The 26,802-nt window shown below is 38.3% G+C and overlaps 1 protein-coding gene and 1 long non-coding RNA gene across 2 annotated transcripts in view; one reads left to right on the top strand and one right to left on the bottom strand.

Annotated features, from left to right (window-relative positions):
- ntng1b (netrin g1b) overlaps positions 1–24,422 on the bottom strand; it is a 48,920-nt gene extending 24,498 nt beyond the window's left edge. The window contains exons 1-2 of the mRNA XM_089131366.1: positions 24,010–24,422; positions 3,201–3,844 (exon numbers count right to left, since the gene is read on the bottom strand). Of these exons, the coding sequence (XP_088987492.1) occupies positions 3,201–3,844; positions 24,010–24,282 (917 nt within the window). The 5' untranslated portion in view covers positions 24,283–24,422. The remainder of the gene's footprint in view (positions 1–3,200; positions 3,845–24,009) is intronic.
- A 152-nt stretch (positions 24,423–24,574) lies between these two features.
- Positions 24,575–26,802, top strand: part of LOC148981478 (uncharacterized) — a 29,484-nt gene continuing 27,256 nt past the window's right edge. The window contains exon 1 of the long non-coding RNA XR_016168571.1: positions 24,575–24,703. This is a non-coding gene — a long non-coding RNA (uncharacterized LOC148981478). The remainder of the gene's footprint in view (positions 24,704–26,802) is intronic.

Genomic DNA, 26,802 nt, shown 5'->3' with positions numbered 1-26,802 from the left:
TAATTCTGTTGTTGACAAAACATTTTGTTAATGAATTTAGACGTACAGATATGAGAGTGAATAAATGATGACAGAATGTTCATTTTTGGTCAACCCGGTCTCATCCCAAGACGTCATATAACTGACGTTTTGGGACGTCTTTTGACCATACGTCAATATCCGCCTTTTTAGGGCCCCCTTAAACGTCGGTAGATGAGGTTATGGGATCCTAACTCTACCCCATACCTAAACCTAACCCGTCACCTAACTGACGTTAAAGGTAAAGCGTCAGTTGTATGACGGCCCGGGATCGCCATCTACCGACGTTTAAGGGGGCCCTAAAAAGGCGGATATTGACGTATGGTCAAAATACGTCCCAAAACTTCAGTTATATGACTTTTTGGGATGAGACTGTGTTAGTTTGGTTGAAACGTTAAAAGTCTACTCTAGAATTCCCTATAAGCTCTAGGATATTTTAATTATTATATATTGTATTGTTGACACTACAGTAAAGCTGTCTGCATCAGGTAAAACAATTTGCCAAATGTCAAACATTTTATTGTTTTGTTCATTTATGCCTCAGTGATGGACCATGCATAGGCTCATTCAACTCAATAAGCAAACAATTCCTGACAAAAGAGGAGTATTGTCTACTGTGGCATGCATATGACTTCCTTTAAACTATAAAATGAGTTTGAAATATTGTGCAATGGTTCCTCAAATGAAAACACATCAGTCTAGTGTTCTCTAAAGGTGTGCAATATAAAGGATCAAAAACCACACACCACCATCTACATAAAATACCCCCAGTAATCATTACAGATGCAAAGTCATATTAATGTCGCCCAACAGGCACACTTGCATGGTGATGTGTCCCCAGTGGTTATTATTTAATCAGCAGTAAATGGTCTTAATTAGTAGATTAGTCTCTTTCCAATTAGCTCACTCTGTAATTGCCCTAATCTACGACTGCGGTCCTTTGAATCCTAATTTAGAGCTGTGCATTTAGATTCACAAGGGACCTATCAAATGCGTCATTATGACCCAAGTTATTCTCACAGAAACCAACTGCTTATGAGCAATTCCGGCCCAATTTGGAGAGCAGCTGCTGTGTTTTTGTTTCTTTTGTGCCATCATTTAACTTGCGAAGTCAAGCTGCACTTTTTGTGCAAGCTGAATGAGACCTTTGAGGTCCATTTTATTTTTTTTTATTGCCCATTGCAATGTCCCTCATTCAGCATGACTTCTAATTTTAGAGTAGAATGAGAGTGGTCTTTTCACAGGTTTATTCTGTCATTTGACACAATGCCGAATCCTGCAAAAGAGCCAGGACTACATGCATAAAACCTGGCATTATTTCATCCTGAAAGTGTGCGTAAACAGCAGAGCTTTTAGATTTATAAAACCAAGTTTGGCATATCCTTTTTGACATTGTTATTATAGTTTGTTTCTTGGCCACTGGAGGTGCCATATTCTGTGCTGGGTTTATAAATCTTGTCTCTAAAGTAACGGTTAATTTCTTGTCCACTGGAGGTGAACATCGTGTTTGTGTCTAGGAAATTGTGTTCACGCCCAGCCCTGTTTGAAAGGCCCGAGTCAGAGCTTATGCTACCTCTGCATACTACGTGATGCACATACATCGTCAAGTAATACTCTTTTGGTGTAAGTTGACTTGTGTACGGCCGTCTGCTGAAAGCTAGATATTTTAGTCGATAAAGTTTTAAATATGGATATTTTTCCTACTCGAACACATCGCTTCACTTCAGAAGATCTTTATTAACCCGCCAGAGCCGTTTCGAGCATTTTTATCATGGATGGATGCACTCTGATGGACTTCCAAAAAATACATACCTATTGACTCCCATTTATAATTCCCCTTGGATTAGCCAAGACATTTTTTAATAGAACTCCGATTGTATTCGTCTGAAAGAAGAATGTCATATACACCTAGTATGGCTTCAGGGTGAGTAAATCATGAGCTAATTTTCCTTTTTGGGTGAATTATCCCATTAAGGTCATTGCATAGTATTGTGCATGAAAAAAATAAATAAAAAAATACATATTTTAATTGATAATCTGCCATCGTAATCATAATTTGTGTGAAAAAGATTAGAAGTCGTTGGTGTTAATCAACTTATGGAACCTTGTTTCCGCCACAGAATACAAAATTAAAAAGGTAATTGTGACTTTTTTTTCTCACAATTCAGATTTTTTTCTTTGATAAAGGCAGAAATGTGTTATATAAAGTCACAATAGTGTGTTACAAAGAATTGTGTGCTATAAAGTCAGAATTGCGTGATATAAAGTCACAATTGTGTGTAATTAAGTCGCAATTGTGTGTTACAATAAGAATAGTGTTATAAAGTCAGAACTGCGTGATATAAAGTCGCAATTGTGTGTAATAAAATCAGAATTGTGAGATATAAACTCGCAATTGTGAGATATAAACTCGCAAAGTCTTTTTTCTCAGAATTGCAGGTTTATATCTCACAATTCTGACTTTATAACACTCAATTTTGACTTTATATCTTGCAATTGCATGTTATAAAGTCACAATTGTATCATAGAAATTCGCAATTGCGCTTTATAAAGTCACATTTGTGAGATATAAACTCACAATTCTAAGGAAAAAAAAGAAAAAAATATTTTTTTTCCTTAGAATTTGACTTTATAACTCACAATTGCGAGTTTATATCTCACAATTCTGAGAAAATGTTTTTTTCTGAATTGCGAAAGAATTGCGTGAAAAAACAATGTACTCGCAATATATTCGTAAAAATAGATTTGAAATTCTGTCTTTTTTTCTCAAAATTGCATGTTTATATCTCACTATTCTGACTTTATAACTCTCAATTGTGACTTTATATCTCGCAATTGCACGTTATAATGTCACAATTGCATGATATAAAGTCGCAATTGCGTTTTATAAAGTCAAATTTGTGAGATATAAACTCACAATTCTGAGGAAAAAAGTCCTTCGAATGAATTTTTTTCCTTAGAATTTGACTTTATAACTCGCAATTGCGAGTTTATATCTCACAATTCTGAGAAAATGTTTTTTTTTATTGCGAAAGAATTGCGAGAAAAAACAATATCCTCGCAATATATTCGTAAAAATATATTCACAATTCTGTCTTTTTTTTCTCAGACTTGCATTTCTGTCCAAATGATAGGCATGTTCTGTTAAATTAAGACCCAGTCTCAAAGAGGCATTACCTTACCTGCCCTGCACTTTGATGTCCGAGATGGCGTAGAAGTATCTAGAGAGGTTGTTCTCATCTACCATTGTGGCTCCGGTGGCAGGCCGTAGAAGTCTGATGCGAAGGTCAGTGAGAGTGAAGAAATCCCTTAGGTTCTTGGTGGTGTCCAGCTGCCCATACAGCGAAGCCATGTTGTGCAGCCTCGGACCAGCAAGAAGGGCGAAGCGTTCTTTAATCTCAAAGCGTACAGTTTTGTCGTACTTCCACACGTAGCCTGTTGAATAGACCTCAGTGCAGATGATTTCTAGCATACTGCTTTGGGTCAGCTGATGTACAGCTTTTGGCTCCATAGTAAAGGCATCCAAACAGTCAGCTGCATAAAACTGGTACGGCTGCCACGTACGACCATAATCCAGCGACTTCTCCAAGACTAATTGCTCGGGTCGGCCAGACTCGAAGGTAAGGACAATGTCATCTGTGAGTTCTATTGTTTTGTTCCAGGACAGCGTGATGTTGACCTGAAGGGGCTTCGGATATTTCTTCCAGGAGGTCGACTGCCAGAATGTAGTGGGGTTTCGTCCTTCAGAGTCAAACATGAGCTCGGGCGGGTGGGCCAGCTCCTCGGTTTCAGCATCACATTCGTTATTACACATATATGGGTTTTCCTGAAACACACACAGACCGGATTTGTTAAGCTACTAGTAACAGGTATGCAGCTAGACACTGGCACTCATTTGAGGTGAAAAGAGGGAACCCCCACTGAGATGTTTGATTCTCCACATGAATCACGATGTTAATGAACATATTCTTTGGTGAAAACACTTCAGTCTCCATGAACGCAATAAGTTGGACGTTTTCCTGAGGTGACTGCTAAGCACGGAGCTCAGAATGGCCATTGTGTGCATTCGGAGTGGTGTGTCTCACGAGAGCCGCTCAACGGTTACTCGTTCGCTCGCTCGCTAGTCGCTACCCCCCAAATTGCTAATGTAATTGATATTCTTGCTTGTTGGCCAGTTGGAATGGTAGTGGAATTCAGATGAGTGAAGTTGAAGGTACACACAGAGCTCCATGCATTTTTCATGTGTCTGTGTCTGCCCTGCACTCCTGAGCCACTGTTTCTCAGATCAACTTTTTCATTAACATTCAGCACACCTCTGAGCCATGGCACAAATGACAATCAGCCATGAACTTTGAGGAGACGGCCATTAATTTCCGTCTTGTATACACGTTTGATCGGCCGCAATTGTCATAAATCTTGTTTTGTTTCAGGCACAAACAGCAGCGGAATGCAATTACAAAAGTTGCATAACATCTAAAGGCTCTAGGGACAAAAAGATTCAGCTTTGTTTGTGCAATAATTTTATCCCCATCGCTGCTGTCAGTGAAAGAAGAGACAGATTGGGATGCTTCCTCACATCAAATTAATTATCTGTGTTGTTGGATCAAAATGTGTTTCTCTTGTTTGTTTCGTCCAGGAATGTTGGTCTGAGATGCAGTACTGAGAAAATACTGTTTCACTCAGGCACAAGTGTTGAGTGAGGCAGAAGGTTCATATCTACTTTAACAAACAAACAAAAAAAATCATCTACTGGAATTCATGTCATTCCAAAACCATGTACTGGTTTTCATGGAACACAAAAATGTACATTTCTGAAGGATTTTTCTCACCATACAAGGAAAGTTCATAAACAGGGGTTTTTCTAGCAACAAAGATGATATTAAAAGCACAATAACAGTAGATTACACAATTTATGTGTCATATTTCATGTCATATTCAGATTTTTAGGTTTTTTAATTCTGATTCCAGAAATTAAAATGTGCTACCAAACAGGATGCAGAATTGCAATTTAAAACAGGACGCTATGCTGTTTGATGTTGCAAACTGGAATTTGTTATAATATTATTTCAATGTATTCACTGTAAAAAAAAATATTTTCAAGATTTGTTATCACAACATTTTTTTTCTTTTGTCAAATCAACTTAAATAATTTATTTGGTTCAGATAACTTATTATTTTGAGTTGCCGATGATTAAATCAATCTCCTTCATTGAATTAACTCACTTTTTCCAGTTCAATCAACTTAAAATTTTAAGGCAACCAGGTTACTTACTTTTTAAAGTTAAACCAACAATATTTTTACAGTGTTATTTTAATTATAAACACACTGGTCTATAAGCGAATAATGAATCAGAAGTCTTGCACATTCACAAAAAAGCTGATTTCCAAGTTGACAAATAAGCATGTAAACATATACTTGGCTTTATTTATATTAAAATTAATATTATATTTAAAAAACAATTAAATTTCCAATTTTACACAACCATGTCTTCTATTACAGATGCACATGACGAACAAGATGTAAATTGCCATTCACCTATTTTAGTTGATTATAGCACACAATCCTTTCTTTCTTTCTTTCTTTCTTTCTTTCTTTCTTTCTTTCTTTCTTTCTTGCTTTCTTGCTTTCTTTCTTTCTTTCTTTCTTTCTTTCTTTCTTTCTTTCTTTCTTTCTTTCTTGCTTGCTCAGTAGTTCTTGGCCGCTGTTAATAGTCATTTGGCTAGAGCAATGTAATGATTCTTCAAAAGCATCTAATTTTGACTCCCACAGCAAATACATATGGGTTTAAGAACAACATGTGGGAGATGAGGGTAATTTTTGGCTGAAATCTTCATTTTAGTCTTCATGTTACTGAACCATCTGTGGTTCAGTAACAACCCTCTGTGTGCATTTAAAGTAGAAGAGATTTACCACCTGCACACATATACCATCATTGATTTCTTCCTCCAACCACATTATAACACTTACATACCCTGATATAGACAATACTGAGTGGCTTAATGTGACAAAGAGGGCCAGGCATTCCACTGGATTCTCCCGCAGTGGCTCCCTGACCCAAAGCAGCTGCCTTATCCCGATCAATACGCTCTCTCCTCTTAACACTTGGGGATAGAGTGACCAATGTTGAAGGTGGCCATTGAAAAATCGATGTAGATTATATCCTATTCCACGTATGGTCTCTGTTAGACGAGGAAAGACAGTGTAGTGGTGCTCATTAGAATAGCTGACATCTCTATCAGCAGCACTGGACCACAGCAGTAATTTCCAAAGCTGCTCTCTATTAATCCCTGTTGATTAGAGAACCGCCATAGAAGTGTGCATCACCGACACTTCAACATAAAGGTCATGTTAGACTGGTCACTAATGAGGTCCTGCTTCATAAAGCCAAAGGGGCAATCCAATATCGTGTCTCGGGATTGTGGTCCAATGGTTTGAACTGGGGATGTTAGGGCATTCATCATACGATCGTGTATTAATTGAGAATTTGTGAGCTCCAATGAAAGTGTTCAATGTTATCACCCCAGCTGACCCAGAGCAGAAAAAACAGATTGTACATTTCAAACCTAAGATGAATTATGGTACAGAATTGGAAGATTAATATATACCTATTTTCACAAACTAATTTTTAATCATTTGGCCACAGACACAAGCGTTCTGTTAAGCATTTGAATTATTGTTCACTGAACACATCATCTTTTGTAATTCTGACAAACCAGTTGGTATGACTAGAATTTAATCTAAATTCTCTTGAATAATAGTAACATTTCAGTTTAATTAAGATTATATTCTTTTATAAAAACAAATTTTGATCATTATTTTGATTTCTACATCAAAAGATTATGCAATCATAGTAACAATTACTGAAATAAAATAGACTATCAAATAATAATAATAAAATTACTACTCTACTGGTCAGTAAGAATTTTTTAATACTTTTTGAATAAACATATTTGTATTCAGCAAGGATGCGTTAAATTGATCAAAAGTTACATTAATGGCTGTTGAAAATTCAGCGTTATCAACACAAGAATAAATTACATTTTAAAAAGTATTAAAATAGAACACATTATTTTAAATTGTGATAATATTTCATAATATTACTGTATTTCTGATCAAATAAATGCAGTTGTAATGAGCATCTTTAAAAATCATCTTACTGACTGCAAATTTTGGGAAAATGAATAAGCTATTAAAGAAATGTTGCAAATATTGTGTTTTAGTCAAAAAATGACATCATACACAGTTAGAACAATAACTCTAGAAAAACAAACACACACACACACACACACACACACAAAAAACTGGCCTAGCCCCGTTGATGTGGTCCGGGACAGAGTATGTGGATGAACATAAATTCATTGGCCAGTGACAGCAGGGCCTGATGAATAGGTCCAAGCTGCCCAACAAATCAGCTGATGTGACAAATATTTAAGAATCGTACCCCAGATCACAGACTAAAGCCTCTAAATTCCCCTTTCCTTCTATGCAGAATCACTACCAGTACCTGCAACCAGGTTCTCTAACAAGAGTTTCTCTAGTATTGCGCAAGTTTAGATTACGCTGGGAAAATCCTCTCTTCATGAGATATTGAAGCCAAAAATTATCCTTCATTTTAGATTCTTTGTCAATGCAGTGCAGCAGCTAGCAGACCTAGAGCAGGCTAACTAGCGCACTAATTGGCTGCTCCGCGGCAACTGCAGCAGCCTTCCACTGATCCTGGTGTGACATCACGCCCAATGGTGGCACTTCGCGCCTACTACGCGTCACGGCCCGCAAAAGTGGGCGTGGCATAGCTTATAAAAGCACGGCTTATATAGCTTATTAAACCGACGTCATCTGTTTTTACCCCTGTGTATCAAGCATCGAGGAAGCCTCCAGAGCTAAAGTTCAGTTCTGTCAGGAACACTATCGTCGAATACGATTGACAATTAGCATACAGTTTGGATTGACGGTATGGTTGGCCGTAGAACCAACATGAATGTATTGCAGATATCATTAGCTAATTCAAGATTTTAAAGTACAACATGATTCAAGAATTTTTTCTGATTCAAGGGGAATCATAAGGACAAGAGGAGGAGCTGGGGGAGGGGGGTAATCAGCTCCTGAGAAACGCGATAGCTCTTAAGCCTTGTTCACACTACATGATTTCAAAACGTCGGGCTGAACTGTGCGCTTCACACTACATGACTTGCTCTCTGTGAAATCAGGAGTGTTCAAGTTGTTTAGCTGTTCACACAACACAGCACAACGTGATTGATCCACAACACTACACAAGTTGACAACGCACTATATAGACATACAACCACGATCGGATGATAAGAGCAAATCATTAGGGACCCCAATGAGAGCTGTTTCAGTACTATGGTATGGTCTAAATCCTGAAAATAATCAAATAAATAATGAGTTGACAAGTCTGTCACCCAACGATTCTATCTTGTCTACAAACCACGTTTTGTCACGAAAAACCACGCACTAAAACGAACCAGAAATGACGCGAAACAGCACATGCGCCAATACCCAGCGAAGAAGAAAACACAACACGTGAATATGGACGTCAGACAGAAACTAGTGCTGCACACTGTTTGCGCGATGATTTGCTCTGAGAAAAAAAAGCAAAAAAAAAGAAAAACTAAGATTTACCCGGTGTCCTCAACCTATGCGTTGCGATGATTGGCTGTACTCATCACTGAGGTTGAGTCGCGCGACGGCTCTGGTTATCTAGCATGCTAGATATTCTTCTGGGCTCGGCGACGCATCTGCGAGGCGTCTACGAGCGTCTTCGCTGCGTTGTTTGCTCTTTCATACTAACAGATTGGCAAGCGTTCATCGCCCGCTAATCCCCGCGATCTGCACGCAATAACACCCTGACCTGTCGGCGAGCTCAACGATTTGCAAATCGGGCATGAATCGGGCTTAAAATCCTGTAGTGTGAACTTGGCTTTAGGAGCTTATATATAAATACAGCGATTGGCGTTGTTTTTCTATAGGTGGACGTAAGTCACTGATGCGAGCTTGACTAACGTGACCTGCCAGAACTGACGTTACACTTGATAATAGACATTTTTCCGCTGTAAGCGGTAGACCGCATCACAAAAGACTGAGCCGTTTGACCAATCAGAGCAGAGTAGAGCAGGCTCAAAGGAGGGCTTTAGAGACTGAATCTTCGAACGAATCGTTTCCAGAATCTTTGAGAAATTAGATGATATGCAATGTATATTATGAGAAAATCAAAGTGTTTTATGACCTTGGTTGCATGTGGCTAATCCTATTTTAGGGTGCCTTCAAATCAAAATTGGGAACATTTGAAATAGCATAATGTAGGGACACTTTAAATGGCAGTCAATGGGGAAAGTTTTTAAAACCAGATGGTGAATTTCAGGTATCTACCAGCAGGAGGTAACGGCATCATGTTAACCAGCCAAACTTTGACCCTATTGTTATGACCCCATACTTGTGTCAAATTTCTTCTTCAGTTCCACTCTCTGAAACCAATGATTTTTCTGCTCTCAAGAAAAGGCCCCTTTTCACTATGAGAAGGATCCAATTACAACAAGGGTCTTGACGAGCAACATATATGAGATTGAGTCCCCAATCTCTCCCAAAGGAAGAAAATTGCTAAGGCTTATATTGATGTAGGGTTATGGGTTAGCCCAGAATCACAAGGATACATCACATCCTGCCTCACACAAACCTAAAGCAAGGTTTTGACGGCTGAAACTAATGCAGACTCTGGACAGGTATGGCCATCTTAGCTATGTCTATGGAGATGTTGAGCCACGCTGGCTGGAGGGCCCTGATAATGGAGAGGGCTGAGAGGAGGGACAGTGAGAGATTGTAGGTGCTGGCGATTTGACAGAAACTCAATAGCACTTTAATGGTCCGTAGTCATCGAGGTGCTTTACTGCAGTGCAAGACTTACCCCACTGACCATGGGAGAAATGAAGCAAAGCGGTGATGAACTCTGAAGCCGGCGAGACCTGCACACGCTGCAGAATACGATCTGTGGCATAAGCCTGACAGATTGCCAATAGGATATGTGGAAATCACTTCACTGTTCGTAAAATGAAAACATTTTGATAAGATCCTTGGCCTAAGCAAATCCCTACAGGATCTCAGAGTGTTCGATATCTGTGGCATTAGGTCACACAGGAAACACAGATCTGATCAGGTGCAGAAAAAAACCCCCGACGTATTTGAACAGTTGTGCTGCCATTAAATATACGTTCAAAAGCGTTCACCAAAAAATCCTGAAGAAAAATTACAAATATTAAAAAAACTTAATAAATGCTTCTTGAGCACCAAATCTGCATATTAAAATGATTTCTAAAGGATCATGTGACTAATGGTGCTGAAAATTCAGCTTTGACGTCACAGGAATAAATGACGTTTCAAAATATATTAAACTCGAAAACAGCTAAATATTGAAATAATGTAAAATCTTAATTCCTGGTTGGTTGCTATAATCTATGGACTTATTCTGATATAAGTCCCTCATTTTGCACAAGGAAAACCATAACAAAGGATGCCATCTGGAGAAGCAATTCAAAGTCAAAACAATAGGTGGTTTGCAGTCACGTGATTGTGTTGACGCGTGGAATGCAGATGGAGGGCAAGGAGTGAAGAGCGCAATGGACGAGAAGGTACTACTGTAATGTACTACTTTAGACGCTATTACAAGAGAAATATATTAACAGAAAATCGAAACAAATGTTGGACGTGATCCTTACGTTATGAAGAGGACCGATTTTCAACTGAATTGAGAGATTTGCCTGCCATCGAGGCAAGTAGATATCAGCAACTAACTCGTCTTACAAACATACTTTGACTTTACAAAGTTCGGAAACTGGTACATTTCACAAACAGCCACATAAGTGTATTTAAACACTTGAATAATGTAATTATAAGCCACATAAATAATCTATACTCACATTTGACGAAATGATCACTGCACACACACACACACACACACACACACACACACACAGGCAGTTTCCCATTCGGCTCCTCCCGACCGCAGACGTAGGTTTGCAAGGCATTTTTCCCGGTGTTTTTCTGTCAATTTATTGTATTTTCCACCCTTATGAACAACAACTTTTGGCACACGATAAAAAATCCTTGTGGTTTGATCGATTTGAGCAACCATAACCGACGCAAAACATAGGCATTTTGAGTGTGTTATTAGTGTTTCCTAAATATAGAAAATCACTTCCTGCCCTCCATCTGCGTTTCGCGCCATGGCAACGTAGTAACAAGCTATAGGTTGGTATGTGTTTTATGCTGTGCAGAGTGTTGTGGATTTGAGAGTGTGCGCGCAAACACCAAATTCATCCACGCTCTGTTCTGATTTTGTTTGTGCTGCGTCGCCAACACAGTCTCATCCCAAAAAGTCATATAACTGACGTTTTGGAACGTCTTTTGACCATACGTCAATATCCGCCTTTTTAGGGCCCCCTTAAACGTCGGTAGATGGCGATCCCGGGCCGTCATACAACTGACGCTTTACCTTTAACGTCAGTTAGGTGACGGGTTAGGTTTAGGGTTAGGTTTAAGTCTGGGGTAGAGTTAGGATCCCATAACCTCATCTACCGACGTTTAAGGGGGCCCTAAAAAGGCCCCCTTAAATTGACGTATGGTCAAAAGACGTCCCAAAACGTCAGTTATATGACGTCTTGGGATGAGACCGGGTTGGCGTCGCAGAGCATTTCTTCTCATGTAATGTGGGCTGATAAATGTTCTTGTCTCATCTGGTTCGGACAAGGTGTTGTTTTAATGATTTGACGTGAGCGGTAGGAGCAGTGGTTTCATCTAAGCAGAAGTGTACGCATTTCTGTCTTTCCTCCATGTCATGCAGTGTGCCCTTTTAGTATAAAGACTTTGAGAAAGCAGGGACTCTGAAAACAGCAGAAGGAGCTTGAGCTTTGAAGTGAACTGAAAATCAAGTGCAACATGTTGTTAGGCTTTAGACTAATTGGGATTCACAGAGCATACAGAGACCAGAGGAACTTTACATTAATTAACAACTGGCCTCATTATCTATCCCATGGGGCTTCGTCCGGCTGGGGTAAACTTATCACCACTTCATTATCCAGAGGGGGTGGAAGAGGCCGGATGCACCAAGCTGTCAGAATTCAATCAACAGTTCTTCCCACCACTTCACTGTGCTAGTCGTCTGTCTTTCATGTTTAACTGCACATAGAGTTGGGTTGGGTTGGGATTACTTGTTTCCCGATTTGATTGATTTTTCCTCTTCCTGGCGTTCAACAACAACAGCAAAACTATATTGTAAATTAGTAAATATTTATTTATTTGTATTTATTTCTACATATATTTATGCATTTGGTAGATACTTTTATTCAAAGCTATTTACACTACAAGTATATATTTACAATTCAAGGTATACGTTTCCCTGCAGTACTAAAATGCTTGTTTGAGTTGTTGCATTAAATTGATTTAGATTTAAATACAGGTAACATTGTGCACACTAATGTTTCTTAGTTATTAACTTGTTTTTATCAGCTCATTTATAATATGCAAATTGAGGAGCGTGTTAAGTAAGCATTTCCAGTCACATCTAAATATTCATTTTCCAAAATGCATTTTGAAAAATGTAGCTTGTTTTGCAAACACTAACTAAAAATCTGTTTTTTTTTAATGACATGACCAGTAAGGTGCAATTAATTTAATTTCTTTTTTTCACTGTGCAAATAATACAAAAATATGTATTCAAATGAGTGAATAAACTGACATACATAAGACTCCTTGTAATTCACCTATCTAGGCTTATATGGAAAACCATTTCCGAAATAAGAACAATATTCATGCTTGGGTAAATCATATTTATTACAACAACAAAATAAATAATAATTTCAGCATTTTGCTATGCTATTATTTATGATTTACCAAAGCATGATTTTTTTTTCTTATGTGGCAGAATAGGTTCCTTAGGCAAAATGCAAGTAAGTGACGGATATTATGCCTCATCGCAGAAGTCGTGAATCTATTGATACCCTTTCTCCTGGTGCATAAGGTGTCCTTGAGGTTCATGTGTGGCAGGACTGCCATCCAGCCAGTGACCTCTGAGCCCATCATCTCCATTGTTCACCCATACCACAAGATAGCTGTTTGCACTCCTTGAACTTTCCTTGACATTTTGCTCCCCTTTACCTCTTTGTTATCTTATTTTATAACATAAATGCAGCTCTGAGTAATCTCAGCTCCACCTCTTATTACTCGACAGAGTATATTTTCTGTTAAACAAGTGACCCTCACTAACAATTTAAATACGTCACACTTCTGAAGAGAATTATACAAAAGACTCAGCTGATTAACCATCTGACTATTCATGTATTCTTGATTGCCACTTTAATAGAGGGTTAGTCATAGAAATTATGGCATGATTAATGAGATGAGCTGTTTCTCAAATCAACTCAATTCTCATGGAGAAAGTGAAGATGGGTTTAAGCAGTGTGACTCATTCTGATTAATATTATGTCCTCACTTACCCTGATGTTCTACCAGAATCTTTTTAACTCCAGATCTCAAGGTTTAGCTGGTTAGCCCTGCTGGTTATAGATCCTGTAACCAAACCATCTGGCGCTTTTTAGGATCTTTCTCTATTCATGGTTGGACATTAAAAATTAGCAGGAGCCATCTTAGAAAATAGTCTCGATAAGTCGATCCCCGAACGCTGTTCACACAGTTCAGAAGTTCGTTGAACTTCATACAGTTCAGATCACTCAGCACGACGTTCGTGGTTTGACTTGTCGTGACTGTTTTCCAAAGATGGCGCCGCCTGTATACATGAAGTGAACTGTCTTTATCTACTTATTAAACGATCTGTACACTTACAAATGCTTCGTTTTGCATGTATGGACTCTCATTATGTTACTGTGTGAGTGTGGGGCTATTTTGAGCCTTGTTAGTGGTATAAACTAGTGATTTCTTTTTACTTAGTAAATGCCCCCAGTACTAGCATTATACGCTGAACAGTTTTTAGAGATGAAACTCTTTACATTCGATTATCATGAAAACAAATCTCAGAAAACGGTTGACTTATATGTTTTATTAGACCAAAGGTTCATTTTGCACCGGAATTCTCCTTTAAATATATTTGGTATGGTTTATGTTGTCATGACATTATTTTAATGCAGCTTCCCCAACTAAAAACAATGTATTTGAATTTCGAAGAATATTTTGCTAACGTATTGAAAACATAATTTTTGAATGTTCCCTAAACATGATTTTTTAAATGTTCAGCCAAAGTTCAAAGTTGTGTGTCAGAGTGATTAGTCACAATAACTCCTCTTGGTCCCTTGAGCAAAGATGCTAGACTTCCAAACGTACTTCAAGAGGGTCCTGTGTTCATTGACATGAATGGTAATCGGTAAACGATAGCTTTCTCCAGGCATTATAGGCCAGATCAATCCCAGTTCAAGTCTGCCTAATTATTCACCTTCAAAAGTGCAAATCTTTAATAATAACATCATGTTTTACACATCTCATGTGTAAGGTGTTTTCACAAGGCAACATCAAGTAAGGTTACTAATAGATTAAGGGGAGAATCCTTTTTTTAGCTTCCAATTAATACTACAAATTGCAAAGCTGTCACCACCTTGTACTAATGCACAAAGGAATATTCAGAGTTATTTTCAACCTAGTGTTTGTGTACGGCATCTGTGGTATGCTGCCAAATTTGACAATGATAATTTCAGCATTTGGTAAATAAAAACGACAAAAGCACATAGCAAAATGACTAAAATTAAACAAAAATGAAAATTTATTAGCTTATTTACAATATTAATAAATACTATTATGGTGTTATTTTAACATTATTTATATACTTTCTCCCATCCATCTCTTTTTATCAGTTAGCTCTTAAAATTCTGATGATGCACTGAGATGAGAGAGGTATGCATCAACTCGTCTTAGTTAAGGGAAAAAAAACATCGTTTAATATGAACTTCATGAATTTCAATATCAATTATTTCTCTCTAGTGTTTGGAAGAACACAATAAAACCATTTGCCATACATTCAGGCAATAGTCACCTATATAATGAATGCAGATTTTACGTTGTCACAAGTATATTAAAAGTGGCCAGTCTCCCTTCACTGAATACACACAGAATAGTAGAAGAATGACACTTGTACTTTGACAAAGAAAAGTCTCAAGCCATTAAAGCAACCGTTGTCCCCACATGCCACATTAAGCTCAGCAGTGTTTATGACTATGCCTTTTTATGACGTATATTACTCATAAACTACCTCTCCAGAAACTGTCCAAATGAAAATGTCTTTCTGTTGCTTTGGTGCTTTTGTATTTCTCTGAGTGAAGAGGCTTTCAGCATCTGTGACCCCTGTGATCCTGAACAAGCCTTCAGTCCAGCATTGGCTGTCTCAGGATGCAGGTCTGACACATGCTCATGAGGCTCTGCCTCAAAGACTGCCAAGCAGCTCAGATCAGAAGGAGGGGAAATTCACAGTGCAGGCCAGACTCTGAAAGGAATCCCTTGCCGTCTGGAGCGCGTTGCTGGCAGACAGTTTGCGCTGGATTGCCAAAAGCCCTTACTTTCATTAATTTATTTGCTGGATCTTGGCTTCATCTTGGCTTTTTGGGGAAATGAGACTAATAAGGCAAGTTGATTCTTGGTAATTCATGTCAGGTTGGTATTCCCATAACAGCAAGAATGTTATGCACAGTGTGCGGTGGAATAAAATGTGAGGAGTAAATAAATTTTGGAAATCTGCCTCGAGCTCTCTACCTGCATCCCAGCCACAGTCTATGCAGTAACGTGCATTGTGATTCTTGACATATATAGACAGATCCTTTAGTTCCCTGAGGGGGAAAACTCGCGCTGAGTCGAAAGATGCTGTGGGTTAGACAGCCTGATTGCGTCGTGAAGCATGTGTGAATTTAGTCCAATGGGGTGATGTAATGACCAGGAAACTGTAAAGCACAGCCAGAGTATCTTCAGCAAGTGCTCTATGTTGAAATTGCTTGTCCCTTTGGTGTTTGTCTATCTTAGAACAGCATTTTGACTATGTTAGAATAGACATTTATCACCATTGTAATAACTGACATTAGGTAACACTTTACAATACGGGTGCACTAATATGCATTAATTCATGCTTAACTAATGCACAGATAATCATGAATTAATGTATAACTCGTGAACCATTAATTAATGATTACTGCATCAGCAACTAATAAAGAGTCAATATGATTAATAGATTAAGTAATACATGAATTTCTATTAAATCAATGCGTCATTGTGTATTAATTCCTTAACATATTTAATTAACTAATAGTGTAAATTAATCTGTTAATTACCACAATTAGTCAAAGCTATGCACTTAAACTTCCAGTTGTCTGCTTTAATTAATCATTAGCTAATGATTTGCAAAGGTATCATTATGTTATGACTTTACTTGTTGGGGCACATCATTATTAACTAGTTATTTAGTAATTGTAGTAATTGATGAATTTGCACTAACAATGAAGTAATCAATGATGTATTAATGCATATTAGTGTACCTGTCATATTATCTGGAAGTTGAAATACAAGGCTCTGAGGAGTTGGATGTTGTTAGTTCGTAGTTGTCATTCAACAGGATTTCCGAGAGATGTGTGTGTGTCGAGTTCTTTAACAGTCCGTCTGGAAACAAAGATGTTGTGACGCCAAACCCCCCTCATGGAAGAAGGAAGCTATTGTGTTTACAATTATCAGAATCAGCTAAATGCTGGATTTTCAAAAGTATATGAAGTTCACGGCAGAGAATAATGCGCTATTAATTACTTGAATGAATGAATTATTGGTTGTTTGCTGGTCTGTTATTGTAGGGACATCAACTTTAAATTTTCATGCCCCTAAACATGACGCTGAACAAAACGAATTGTGCTTGGTTGCTTTACAAAACAGTCTTTGGCCTGAAAGCTGCTATGGAGTTCAGACCTTCTTCTGTCAGTCTGAAGGTTTGCATGCAAGACCAGGGGCGCAATAACGCACAAGCTTCCATGGGTGAAGTTTAAAGGGCCTATACTGGGAAGTGGCCTATTGGCGATTTGTACAGAATAAAAATCATTATCTCTATGGAAAAGTCCCCATAAAACATGGAAACCCAATGTGTGGGTGTGTGAAGACAGCTTTTCACACTCTTCATTTCTGTCCGCAAGCTCTTTCACCATTCTTCACATCAACAATGAAATTACAGCTCATGAAAACCATCAGTTCTGTTTAAACATCCCTGCATTATTAATCTTTTTTTATTCACTGAGAAATTAAATGTCTGTATGCTTCAAAGTCATATGCCCATGCTCAATGCCATTTTATTCTCATCCAAATACAACCTAATAGAGAAAACACCATATGGCCTTGTCAGGGCTTGTCATGATGTCATTGTCCGTAGAGTGGTTTGAACTTAATTCAGCGACTGACAATTGAACCACCAAACAAAAGGCTCTCTATAGCTTTGCTTATCATTCCTAAACAAAGACAGTCCTGGCATAAAGCCTGTCAACATTCAGATGATCTCAGAGCAGCGCTAAGCTGAACACTCATCCTCAATTTCTTGCGTAAGCTGCCTGTGGACCACATTGGCACCTCTGTTCACATTCATGCGTTCTGTAAGAGCATGTCATAGTTCAGAAGAATTATAGTAAGCCAATGTGCTACAAAATTCTCATAAGTTCTTTTTGATCTGAGCTGAAGGAGTCTCACTTTGTGGTCTGGACCACTTTGAAATTATTTCAAATTTGAATTAGACCATTGAAACTGGGGGAACAGTTTGATGGTATCTAAAATGGCTTCTAAAAATGTATCTTTTATAACTGTAAGTTACCAAATAGTTAAACATGTTCACCGTTTATGGTAAGTTAAATGTAATTTCAAATTGATGGACAAAGATTATATTGTGCTCTTCATATTTTTAGTAGAGAGGCATGTGTTGAGCTTCAGCTTTAAAGCATCTATTTGACAACCCTCCTTATAGGATCCATCCGAAAACAAATGAAAAAAAAAGAAGACCCAATACAATTTCTACGCGAGTTTCTCCTGTGTTAGTATACTTTTCCTTTTGAGCCAAGACCTTGTGAACTGTTTTTTTTTTTTTTTAAATAACCAATTGCCTTTAGATTGCATCCCAGCCATTAAAGATTGCATTTTGGGCATTTTTCTGAGGAAAAGACTAAAGACGCATTTTAATTGGGAATAGCTGCTGAAAGTTAACCTTTATAAGTTTATGGATTACCTTAAAGCTAACACACACGGAATAAAAGTCACAAACATACTAATTTAGTTTTCAAATGGTCTTTAATTTACGTGTGTCGTGGCATGTGTGCTTTATGTACTTAATGTGTCCAAATACCAGGAATCGTTAACATTTTAAACAGAACAAGCTTAGAATTTGATGAAAAAGCAATTAAGTTTATTTATAATGCAAAGTCTTTCCGTTCCACAGATTTTTTTTCAGCATTCCTTGAAATTATTTAATATTCCCTGGACTTCAGAAGTACCAACATCTCTAAGGTGCACTGCTTGTCCCACTTTAGTAGTCATAAATACTCTTGCAAGAACATCCTTGTACTCATGGCCCCTCCTCAAAACAATTAGAAAAGATGTAGAGTAAGTGAACATTTTGTTTTAATGAACAAGATTGTGTTATGCTAAACCCAGTTTATTAAAGCGAGATCTAGCTTTGTGGACAAAATTATGTTGTGAAGCCTAAATATAATTGCAATGACTAACAGCATTGAATGTTGCATATTCTACACCAAATGCCTGTTTGCATGGTGCAGTGAATGGACGAGAGTGGGAGAAAATGGGAGAGAACGTTGCATTGCTTTGTGTTTGCATTGCTGTATTTATGTTGATGCAGCAAACAAGCTGAAGATGTAAGGTTAGAGAGAACTAGAGGAGAAAAGGCTCATCTACATGTTTTTGGACACACTCCCTTTTTGCTGCGGCTAAAAATAATATCAGGGTTAACTCCCTGCTGCAAAAAAAAAAAAAAAAAAAAAACTGTCCCATCCACTCCATCTTCTGCTATGTGTGTGTGTGTGACTCCCACTCCCACCTCTGTGTAGGTGATAAATGAGTGAAAGCAGTGATAGATCATCAAACACAACAGATTCATTGCTATTGTGGAACCACAGGTCATGTTGTCCTCCTGCTCAGGCTTCATATAGAGTGAGGTAATATTTAGAAAGCACAAATTATTGGTCCAAAAAATGTTTGTTTTCTCTTTGTATTCAGTGTCCAATGTCATTATATTAAGGACATTGCAGCAGCATTATGGTCATTGAAACTGGGGGAACAGTTGGATGGTATCTAAAATGGCTAAACTGTAAGGTACACCAAACAGTTAAACATGTTCACCGTTTATGGTAAGTTAAATGGTTTTATGGTAAATCCATTTATGTTTTTATTGCATTCTATAAATTTTAATATAAATTTAACATAAATAATTTATTTAATATTAATATGATTTCTAGAGATGGCTGCACCATGCAGTCCAATGTTTTTCCATACTTATTTTCTATGCAGTATGCAAAGGCAGTGACCATGAGACAAGCTTCACTTCTCTTTAGTGATATTAGAGACAATAATACTGATCCACAGTGGAATATAACTGCTGGCTGGGCTCATGAGATGCCTTTTGTGTTTTTAGCTTAGATTATTTTAAACAATCTCTCTCCCCCGTAACATGTTTGAAGTCTTGCAACGCAAGCTACTTAAAATTCCTGTCATGAATCTACCTGTGGGCAGACTTTTATGAAATCTAAGATCTTCAGGAAAACGGTAACTTCAATCAGATAAATTTGAGTCATAGTTCCTCACAGACATACTTAATATTTGAGAAATTGTCTTAAATACACCCTGTTGTTAACTTACAGACAGAGGAGTTACATTGACTTTTCTCATAATAATGCCTATGTTTTATAATACAAATGGATTATTTGTATTTAAATTGAGTTTCTTTACACCAAGTGCAAATATCTGTCTTGTTGGCAGAGGCTATTTACATTAACTTCACCCACCAGTGTGTAGTCGAGCCAGACAGAATTACTAAAGAAATCTGATAACAGCGTAATGTGTAAGGTGTTGGCTTTTGTTGAGAATGACCTGGGTTATAATTTTTCCAAACTCATTCTTCTCCCTTATCCCATCATGTATCAGCTTGGAGAGGTATTTATTTGAAATAAAAATTAAGAAAGTATTTGAAAAGTTGAAGTAAAGTGTCCAATGGCTATTTGGGAATAAACTGATTATCGGGTTGGGTTAGAGGTACATGTATATCCCAAAAAGGGAGCATCCGTTTATGAATCAATATAATCATAAACACAGAATATGTTGTTGTTATCGCACGGTTCTCTTTTTTCATTAGAATTGGAACTTAGTTTATCAAAAATACTATTTGTTTTGAAAACATTAAAAATTTCATGTAAATTTGTATGTTTGAATGTGCAAGTGAGTGTGTGTATGTTCAGCTATACCCTCCACATTTTTGGTCCCCATGAGGAAAACAGCCTATAAATCATATAACATTCTGTTGTTTTTTTTTTTAAAGGAAAATAAAAAATAAAAATAAAGTTTTCTGTGTGGTTTCAGAGTTAGGGTCAGGGGATAGAATATACAGTTTGTACAATATAAAAATCATTATGTCTATGGAAAGTCACCATAAACAACGTGTGTGTGTGTGTGTGTGTTTACTTCATTGAATTGATGTCCCACAAAAGGTGAACTGTTGAGCATGTTGGGATGAGGCCCACAGCAGTGCTTTATTTCCTTGTTTACTTTACAGCAGTCATCTGTGTTTTTCTATCTCACGTTAGGGGGTTACTCATAAAAAAATGATAGCATCTTAAATTAACCATCTGCTGTTCCTTTTCCCTTTATCATATTTGATCATGCCAGGAAGTTTAAGCTTCTTAGAAAACACAACTGATTGAATCTTTTAATGGATTGAAGCCATGGTGTGCAGTTAGTAAATTAGTTTAACTGTGTAATTATATCAGAAATATTGCACTCGCCTTCCACTATAAAAAGCCTAATGAGGCATCAAGAGAAAATATTGCTGAGTAACAAGATACTCTGCGTTTTGTACCACCAACCACCGAGCATTGCTATTGTGCCCTTGAGTACTGCACTTAACACATAACTCCTCGTTGCTGTTACATGACACCCCTGTTTCCCCGACCTCACTCCCCCCAAGGCACGATGAAGTAGAAAAATCAGCTCTCATTGTTTTACTGGTCCATGTTTTATCAACATGGCCTCAATGACTGGATTGTTATCTCAAATGATGCTGACCATAGGTTACAGTGGCCTGAGGCATGGCCCCACTGTAATGCTGACGTTCATTAGACTGACTGTCAGTTTGTTTTCAGATTACTGTCATGAAAATAAAAACATGTTTAAATAACAAGCTATTGTATTTACCTATAATGTGAACGTGAAATGCGCCGTAAGTGTGCTGAGCCGAAGCAAGCCGTACCGTACCATGCAGTTGAAATGCGCCATAAGTGAGCTGAGCCGAACCAAGCCGTACCATACCATTCAGTGGAAATGCGCCATAAGTGCGCCAAGCCGAGCCGAACCGAGCCGTACCGTACCATGCAGTTGAAATGCGCCATAAGTGAGCTGAGCCGAAGCGAGCCGTACCGTACCATTCAGTTGAAATGCGCCATAAGTGAGCTGAGCCGACCCGAGCCATACCATACCATTCAGTAAAAAAATGCGCCATAAGTTTGCCGAGCCGAAGCGAGCCGTATCGTACCGTGCAGTTGAAATGCGGAATAAGTGAACTGAGCTGACCCGAGCCGTACCGTACCATTCAGTGCAAATGCGCCATAAGTGTGCCGAGCCGAAGCGAGCCTTAGGCCGTGTGTCCACCAAAGCGTTTTTAGCCAGCTGAAACTAGATGCTCTGCTGAAGTTTTGGCAGCGCAGCATTTTTTCCGTTGAGACGTTTCGTTGCTATGATACAGAATATCCAGAGCAGTTTGAATGTTGTGACAGTTGGTCGGTGTGGTATTAGTCCCGCCCCTCCTCCACTGTGATTGGACGGCTGGGTAAAAAGTGATAGTGATGAGCGCTGCGTTTTATCCAAAGTTTAACATTTTTCAACTCCCAGCGACCAGTAAAAACGCTGGGCGCTCGGGCGCTTCAGCGTGAAAAAACCGCTCAGCGCCTCGGTATGCTCATGGTGTTTAAAAAACGCAGCGCTGCCATTGAAAACAAACGCCAGGCGAGTGGAAAAACGCTTTGGTGGACACACGGCCTTACCGTACCATTCAATGGAAATGCGCCATAAGCGTGCCGAGCCAAACCGAGCCGTACCGTACCATGCAGTTGAAATGCGCCATAAGTGAGCTGAGCCGAACCGAGCCGTACCGCACCATTCAGTGGAAATGCGCCATAAGTGTGCCAAGCCGAGCCGTAACGTACCGTGCAGTTGAAATGCGCCATAAGTGAGCTGAGCCGAACCGAGTGGTACCGTACCATGCAGTGGACATTGACAAGCTTCCATAATTATGAAATAAATAACTGTTTTGGCCAACATGTGATATAATTACAATTATAAATAATATATAATTTTATAATATCCTTGAAAAATATCCTTCTTGTTAAATTATACCTTTGTTTATGGTCAACATTAAAAATATAATGTTGGAGTTCACAAAAATATTCTAGAAATAGAATTCTAGAATTACAATGTGCTTTAAATCAACATACAAAATACCTGCTAGAGAACACACATTTTTTTGTAATTTTAGTTTTAACTCCAATCCCTATGGTTCAGCCCATGTAACAACTAGCCCCTGTCTCTCCAGTACACAGCTACCAAAGGTCCATTTACTGCATTCTGCTTTCTGACAGTTTATCACTGCTTGACACTATTTCTTGGATGCACTTCTGTATAAAGCCCCTCATGAATAAAATACATTACCTTCAAACATGTTAAATAATTGAGATTTCACTTATATCAGGTGATCTGTCACTCAGTTTCTCGCACTTTCTCTGGGTTGATTTGCTGATCCATAGTTTGTTGTAAATGTCATTGAAAGGTTTCTCAACGAAAAAGATATAATGGATTATAATGGAATGGAAAATATTTTTTGTATGAACATTTATGTTTATGAACATTTTATAACTGTATTCGCCATGCTAGCATATGAGCATCTTGCTGCATTTCTGTTGACCATCTGTTAGATTTTCACATATGTTGTGAATTCATGAAATACATTAATATTTAAAGAACATATTATGACCTTGCCTTCTTTCAGTGTACACCATACATGGATGAACTTTTATATGTATATGTATAATTTAATTTAATTTGCTGCTAAAAAATAACTGTTTTAGATTTTAATATTTTAATATATTTTAAAATCTTGTATGTTTAATGTCAGTGTTGTAGTCGAGACCACCTAACTCGAGTCCGAGTAGACACCGAGTCCATAGAGAGTCGAGTCCGAGTCGAGACCGAGACCAGTGAGGGTTGATTACCTAATTTACTTTTATTTACTTAGAGAAATCCTTTTTTTTTTACTAAGTTTACTTGGAGTTTAAAAAATATGATCAGTTTAGGGTAAAAAGGCCACATAGTAGGTGGTGTTAAAAATAATTTTATTAAAATTTGTCATGCGCAGTTGCGCACTAGAAAATCAGCAATCACTGGGCGTGTCAATCAATTTAAAGAAATATTTTATTAACATACATTAATAATCATAAAAAATATTTTTAATTGAACTCGAGTGGACTCGGGAATAAGTCCGAGTCCTAAAAAAAAAAATTCGAGTACGAGTCAATTCCGAGTCCAAATGGACACGAGTCCATGACAAGACCAAGACCATTAAAATATGGTCTCGAGACCGAGTCCGAGTCTCGAGTACTACAACACTGTTTAATATATTTTAAAATATTATTCCTGTGATGGCAAAACTGAATTTTCAGCTTCTTTTCAAGAAGTTCATAAAACTGTTTCAAACTCACCAGGGCACAGTACATCTCAGGTGGGTCTCCACAGGTAATGTTGGGTGGGTCCAGAGACACTCTCAGGTATTTGGTCATATCAGTGGCTTCAGGCTGGCAGGCCATGTAATGCCAGGCCAGACGGTCCTCCGCGTATACCTGGGACTTGCAAACATCATAGTGCCCCCATGAGGCCGGGTAATGCTGCGTGGCATGACACCAACTCACCCACAGGGCCTGTAGTACAAACACTAGCAGCAAGTACATGGTTGCGCCTTTCTTTTGATGCCTCATTAAATGGAGTCTGATAAATTATAAGCAGGCAGAGGGTGACGAGGCAGACGGCCTCTGTGGTAACACTGAACTTTAATGGGGAGAAGAGGCCGGCATCGGTACCAGCTTTGACTCTGCTTCCTCAGGCTGCTCTAATTTCATTTATTTGTTTCTTTTTGTCTGCTTGTGTTGCAGGGGCACTTGAATGTGTTTTGACAAAGTTGCGGTAAGCGCAGGTCACCGGAGTGAAAGAATGATATTAATTCCGTCTTGAAGCCATTAGCGGAGGCCATTTCAGATCATCTGCCTGTCAGTCGCCATATCCAGTGTGCTCGCCGCAGTCTGTGGGGGATAAGAACAAGGAAGAGAAAAACAAGAGTGTATCAGTGGAGGATCTGTCAGGATTGGTGTTGTGGAAATAACGAGGAGCCCAGTGGAAAAGGTGAGGAGGTGCAGGTCAAGTGCTTTCTATTGCTGAGATGGACTTCATATAGAAATAGCCTAAAAAGACCTGCTTATTACGGAAGACAAATAGCCAAACATCCCTGCAGGCACAAATAGACCGTCTAAGTCTGCACATCTCTCCAACGTGCAACTCTCAATAGTCTCTCAGCAATTTGAGATTTCAAAAATTCTGTTCTAGTGTGAGGCAAGCAGTGGGGGAATGAGGTCATTATTTTTTTCTAGATATAGAAATTGTATGCGTACTTTATATTTTATAGACCTTAATGCATTTCATAGGCTTTTTAATGTCAGAGACAGAGGCCCTTGCTACTAGTGCTACACTGCAAATCATATTTTGTCAAGTGGCCTAAAATGTGCTTCATGTGATGACATAAAAGTAACTGGTTTTATATACAGTAAGTAAGGAATCTTTAATTGGATTTATTTGATATGATTGAATCAACTAGGCCACAGTAGGTCACAGCAAATGAAAGTCATTTTTAAGAGTCCAGTCGGGTTGGAATAGCTGTCGGCCTAGTTCACCCAAAAATGAAATTTCTGTCATCATTTACTCACCTTCATGACCAGGAGCTGTCAATCTCAAAATATGGCAAAATAAGTATCATAAAAGTTTCATCAAAGTTGGCTGTATGATTCAAGCACTGCATTTAGGTCTTCTAAAGTAATTGGATTACTTTGTGTGATGAACAGACTGATTTAAGTTGGTGTTCATAAAATCTCCCATCTGTCACAGCTCTTAATTTCCATTGGTGAGATATATTTTAAATATGCACATTTTAAAATTTGGTACATTGGGTTCAGATACAATACATAATAAACAATGACCTTTGACATAATAAACAATGACTCACTGACGTCAAACCTGGTGTGACACACATTGTAACGCAACATTAACTTGAATATACATGAATATTAATGAGATTTTAAAGGTGCTCTAGAGCAACAGATTATCAATTAATAATGGCTTTTAATAAATGTCTGTCTTTTCCTAATGCAAAGCTAACACATGGTTTTAGAAGACTTGAGATATAGCATGCAAGTAAAGGCATGTTCACATGAAGGACGATAACTATAACTATAAAGTTGTAATAATTGAAGAGTTCAGATGCAAAAGCCTCTAAATGCCATTTGAAATTTTCTTCTTTAATGATGATTTTTATCAAACTTGTATATTTAAGTTCAGTAATTTCACTTAAATGGCAATGATAATTACCTATTAATTGTTATTTAAGTGAAATTACTGAACATAAATATACAAGTTTGATAAAAATCATCATTAAAGAAGAAAATTTCAAATGGCATTTAGAGGCTTTTGCATCTGAACTCTTCAATTGTCCTATTTCTATGGGAGTACCAAAGTCCACACCACAACTATGACAATAAGATCCATATGTGTCAGTCACTTCAGCTTCGGAACTAAGGGGTCGCGCTTGGGTGACCCAAACTGCTCTGAAACCTAAAGAGAAAAGGTCGATGAGAATTGGTGAGCGGAATTTGCTTGGCACTCCCACTGACCATAAGGTTATAAGAGGGAGACGATGTGCATCACTCATCCAGTTTTGTTCTTTGGAGCCGAGTGAGTGTCACCTTTACCCGAGCTCAATCTATTTATCCTCTGGAAAGAAAGTGAATTGCTGGTGTGACAGCGCATTGTAGCGGTCTTTCTCGTGGAGAGGGCACGGAAAAGTGCAGAGAAATTTCACCTGAAAGAGCAGTTTCCTATAAAATAGCTTTATCCTACAAAAGACCAAGCAAAGACAGAGAGTGTCTTTTTAAAGATGCTTATCCACCAGTCTGTTTCTGGGTGCGGTTGATATCTCTCATCCTTGGATGGCCACAATAGCCGCATTTCCACTGCCAGGCTAGGGCTGACCCAGACCTACTAGCGAGCCGAGCCGAGCCAGTGGCCTCGGGCCTCAAGCACTGGGCTTGCGTTTTCTTGCCGGGCCGGTAGCCCCACAGCGCTGCCCTAAACCCCGCCCCTAACACGCCTTTCTGGATCAAACGTCTTACAACCCAACTCATTTCTGTGGGTATTATGAATTAATTTATTTTTTAAGTTAGAAAGATAACATG

The sequence above is a fragment of the Pimephales promelas genome, chromosome 5, assembly GCF_988280905.1.
Source record: "Pimephales promelas chromosome 5, fPimPro1.hap1.1, whole genome shotgun sequence".
Taxonomy (NCBI): Eukaryota; Metazoa; Chordata; class Actinopteri; order Cypriniformes; family Leuciscidae; genus Pimephales; species Pimephales promelas.
The sequence above is the reverse complement of the archived record's forward strand: the minus strand, read 5'-3'. Positions and strand labels throughout refer to the sequence as shown.